Here is a 2,844-nt window from a genome sequence, read left to right as displayed (position 1 = left end):
ACGTATAACTTGGTGAATAATAACCAGATGAAAGGTTAGTCTTCCATTATGTAGTCTCTCGTGACTCCGTCCTTTGCCAATAGAAGCGCTGCAGAAGCCCAAGAACCTTTCGAGCGATTCCATTGGTCCGTTTTCATCTACAAGAAACTATAAATACGATATCGCTGTGCGGTCTACTGTTTGCGAATCATTGCTCCTAGCTTTCGTTCTCACTTTAAAAGTTTCTATCAGAATGAGCTAATATGAAACAGATTTTCTTTTATTATTGGAGATGATTAGAACACATGCTACACATTCTAGAATAATGACAACAGTAAAGCAGACATATATACTATGCCATCACATAATCCTACAATCACTACCAAATTAATACCCTCGTTAGACTGCACATGACAACTATGAATCAATCATCGATCCTCAACAATAGGGTTCATGTATAAAAATTGTAGAATGATCGATCAATTTGCATTTGATTAATTGAAATATTTGATAGTTGTGCTAATATATACGATCACCTCCAGAGATCAAATCTTTATGAGAATTATAAACTAAAATCACTATCATTTGTTCATGAGGAAGATCGAATTAAAAAGTAACATCATCAAATTGCGAGATTGATGACCATATTACGTAAACATGCTTGTCACCGAAAAGCTTCCATTATCAACAATTCAATGGTTAAGGATTGGAAAGAATTTAACAGATAATCCTCATCTAATTATCTTATTCATCTTTGCAAGAAGATCGAATAAATTGAGATATGGAGAGTAAACTTGTACACGATCTTTCTGTACAAATCAAAACTCGTATCTTCAAAATTTAATTAAGTTAAACTCTAATCTCTAATTTCCACTTTGTTTTAACATAATAACTGAGTTCATTACACAATTAAACACTATTGAAGTGGGAATTCTGTTGTACCTCTCTAGCATCAATTTTCGTCTATTGTGTTATCGTTACGTACTTTTAGACTCAACCAACTCTTTCTGATATCGCTATCTTTGCTGCAACCTGGAAATCTCGTGTACCTCGTTCACAAGATTGCAAAACTATCTGATATTGATTCTGAACTTTTTCAGTGATTGAAATTTGATAAAATTGAAGTTTGTGTTATAAAAAGATCTTATACATCTGAGAAAGAGTTATATCATCAAGTTGTCGACGATTTCTGAGTTCCATTGTCGAATAATATCAAATGACGCTTAGCCTTGTATGAAATAGATCTAATTTTTTGCCATGGAAATCGAATAAAAAAGTTCATTAAGATCATCTTTATTTATCTTTGTCGAATCGTTTTTCGAATAGTCGACTAAATATCTATAAAATGTGTATTCGATCGAGTCTCGCTTATGAAATACAGCTATGGTGTGGAATATTATTCCTAAATATTTATAAATTAATTATCCAATGAATGCAAAATTGCAATTTAAAAATAATATTTTGGCTATCCATCCAATGACATTTCTAACCAAAACGATACTTTGTAGACTTATAAATTGTTATTACCGTTGTTCATTTCATAAATAAAAACGAATTGATATTTAAGACAAAATCATGTACTATTGATTAATTAATAATTTTGTTATTGAACATCGCAAAGTATTTTTAGTATCAAATTGTTCGTATTGAAATTGAAATCCATTATCTGCATTAGTTAATTTAATATTTCAGTGAAAAAATCAGATCTTACTATCGATGTGAAATTCAAGAAAACCCTTAATCATATGAGTTTGTTTTGGCCCTAAAAAGGGCCGTTTAAAATCGCATAATAAATTATGCTTTCTTCTCTGTCTTTTTAGGTAATAAAACACTTTGAATATTTGGCAATACACCGCCTTGAGCAATAGTTACACCAGATAATACTTTATTTAATTCTTCATCGTGACGTATGGCAAGTTGTACATGCCTCGGTACTATTCTGGTTTTTTTATTATCACGCGCTGCATTTCCAGTCAATTCTAAAACTTCAGCAGCTAGATATTCTAATACTGCAGCGAGGTATACGGGTGCACCAGCACCTACTCGTTCGGCATAGTTGCCTTTCCTTAAAAGGCGATGGATACGACCAACAGGAAATTGTAAACCAGCTCGGAGAGATCGTGATTTAATAGTAATCTTCCCTTTCGATTTACTATCACTGCCTCGTCCAGACATTTTGATGATATTAAAAGTTACGCGAAACGTCAGAAGTTCAAACTACGAACGCCAATAGAATAATGGCTTGAAATAGAAAGTTTCGTATATATATAATAACTTGTAGTATTCGTCCAACCAATGGCGTTCGAGCATAATCCCCTCTTTGATGCGATTGGCGCAGCCCCACTCCCGGCTTATTATATATAAGGAACGCTGTATTCCACAAACATCATTCAGCGTTTTGGTTTCGTGTAGTGCTATTGTATTTGACGATAACTTTAAATAGTTATTTACTATGCCGCCTAAAGCTAGTGGTAAAGCTGTTAAAAAAGCTGGTAAAGCTCAGAAGAATATCAGTAAATCTGATAAAAAGAAGAAGCGTAAGAGGAAGGAAAGTTACGCTATTTACATCTATAAAGTACTCAAGCAAGTACATCCGGATACTGGAATCTCCAGTAAAGCTATGAGCATTATGAACAGTTTCGTCAACGATGTTTTTGAACGAATTGCCGCGGAAGCATCGAGATTAGCTCATTATAACAAACGTTCGACGATTACTTCTCGGGAAATTCAAACTGCAGTGCGTTTGTTGCTACCTGGTGAACTTGCAAAACACGCTGTTAGTGAAGGTACCAAAGCTGTGACTAAATACACTAGCTCCAAATAAATGATTAATATGGTGGAATTTATAAACCGGCCCTTTTTAGG

General features: G+C 33.8%; 2 protein-coding genes across 2 annotated transcripts; one reads left to right on the top strand and one right to left on the bottom strand.

Annotated features, from left to right (window-relative positions):
* Window positions 1–1,733: 1,733 nt before the first annotated feature.
* On the bottom strand, window positions 1,734–2,246 carry LOC122629751 (histone H2A-like). Its single transcript, XM_043813509.1, has one exon. The coding sequence runs from the start codon at window positions 2,152–2,154 to the stop codon at window positions 1,774–1,776; it is 381 nt and encodes a 126-aa protein (XP_043669444.1). The 5' UTR covers window positions 2,155–2,246; the 3' UTR covers window positions 1,734–1,773.
* A 111-nt stretch (window positions 2,247–2,357) lies between these two features.
* On the top strand, window positions 2,358–2,844 carry LOC122629755 (histone H2B-like). Its single transcript, XM_043813514.1, has one exon. The coding sequence runs from the start codon at window positions 2,432–2,434 to the stop codon at window positions 2,801–2,803; it is 372 nt and encodes a 123-aa protein (XP_043669449.1). The 5' UTR covers window positions 2,358–2,431; the 3' UTR covers window positions 2,804–2,844.

Source organism: Vespula pensylvanica, chromosome 6, assembly GCF_014466175.1.
Source record: "Vespula pensylvanica isolate Volc-1 chromosome 6, ASM1446617v1, whole genome shotgun sequence".
NCBI classification, from domain to species: Eukaryota; Metazoa; Arthropoda; class Insecta; order Hymenoptera; family Vespidae; genus Vespula; species Vespula pensylvanica.
Note: the sequence above shows the minus strand (reverse complement) of the source record. Positions and strands in the feature narration are given on the sequence as shown.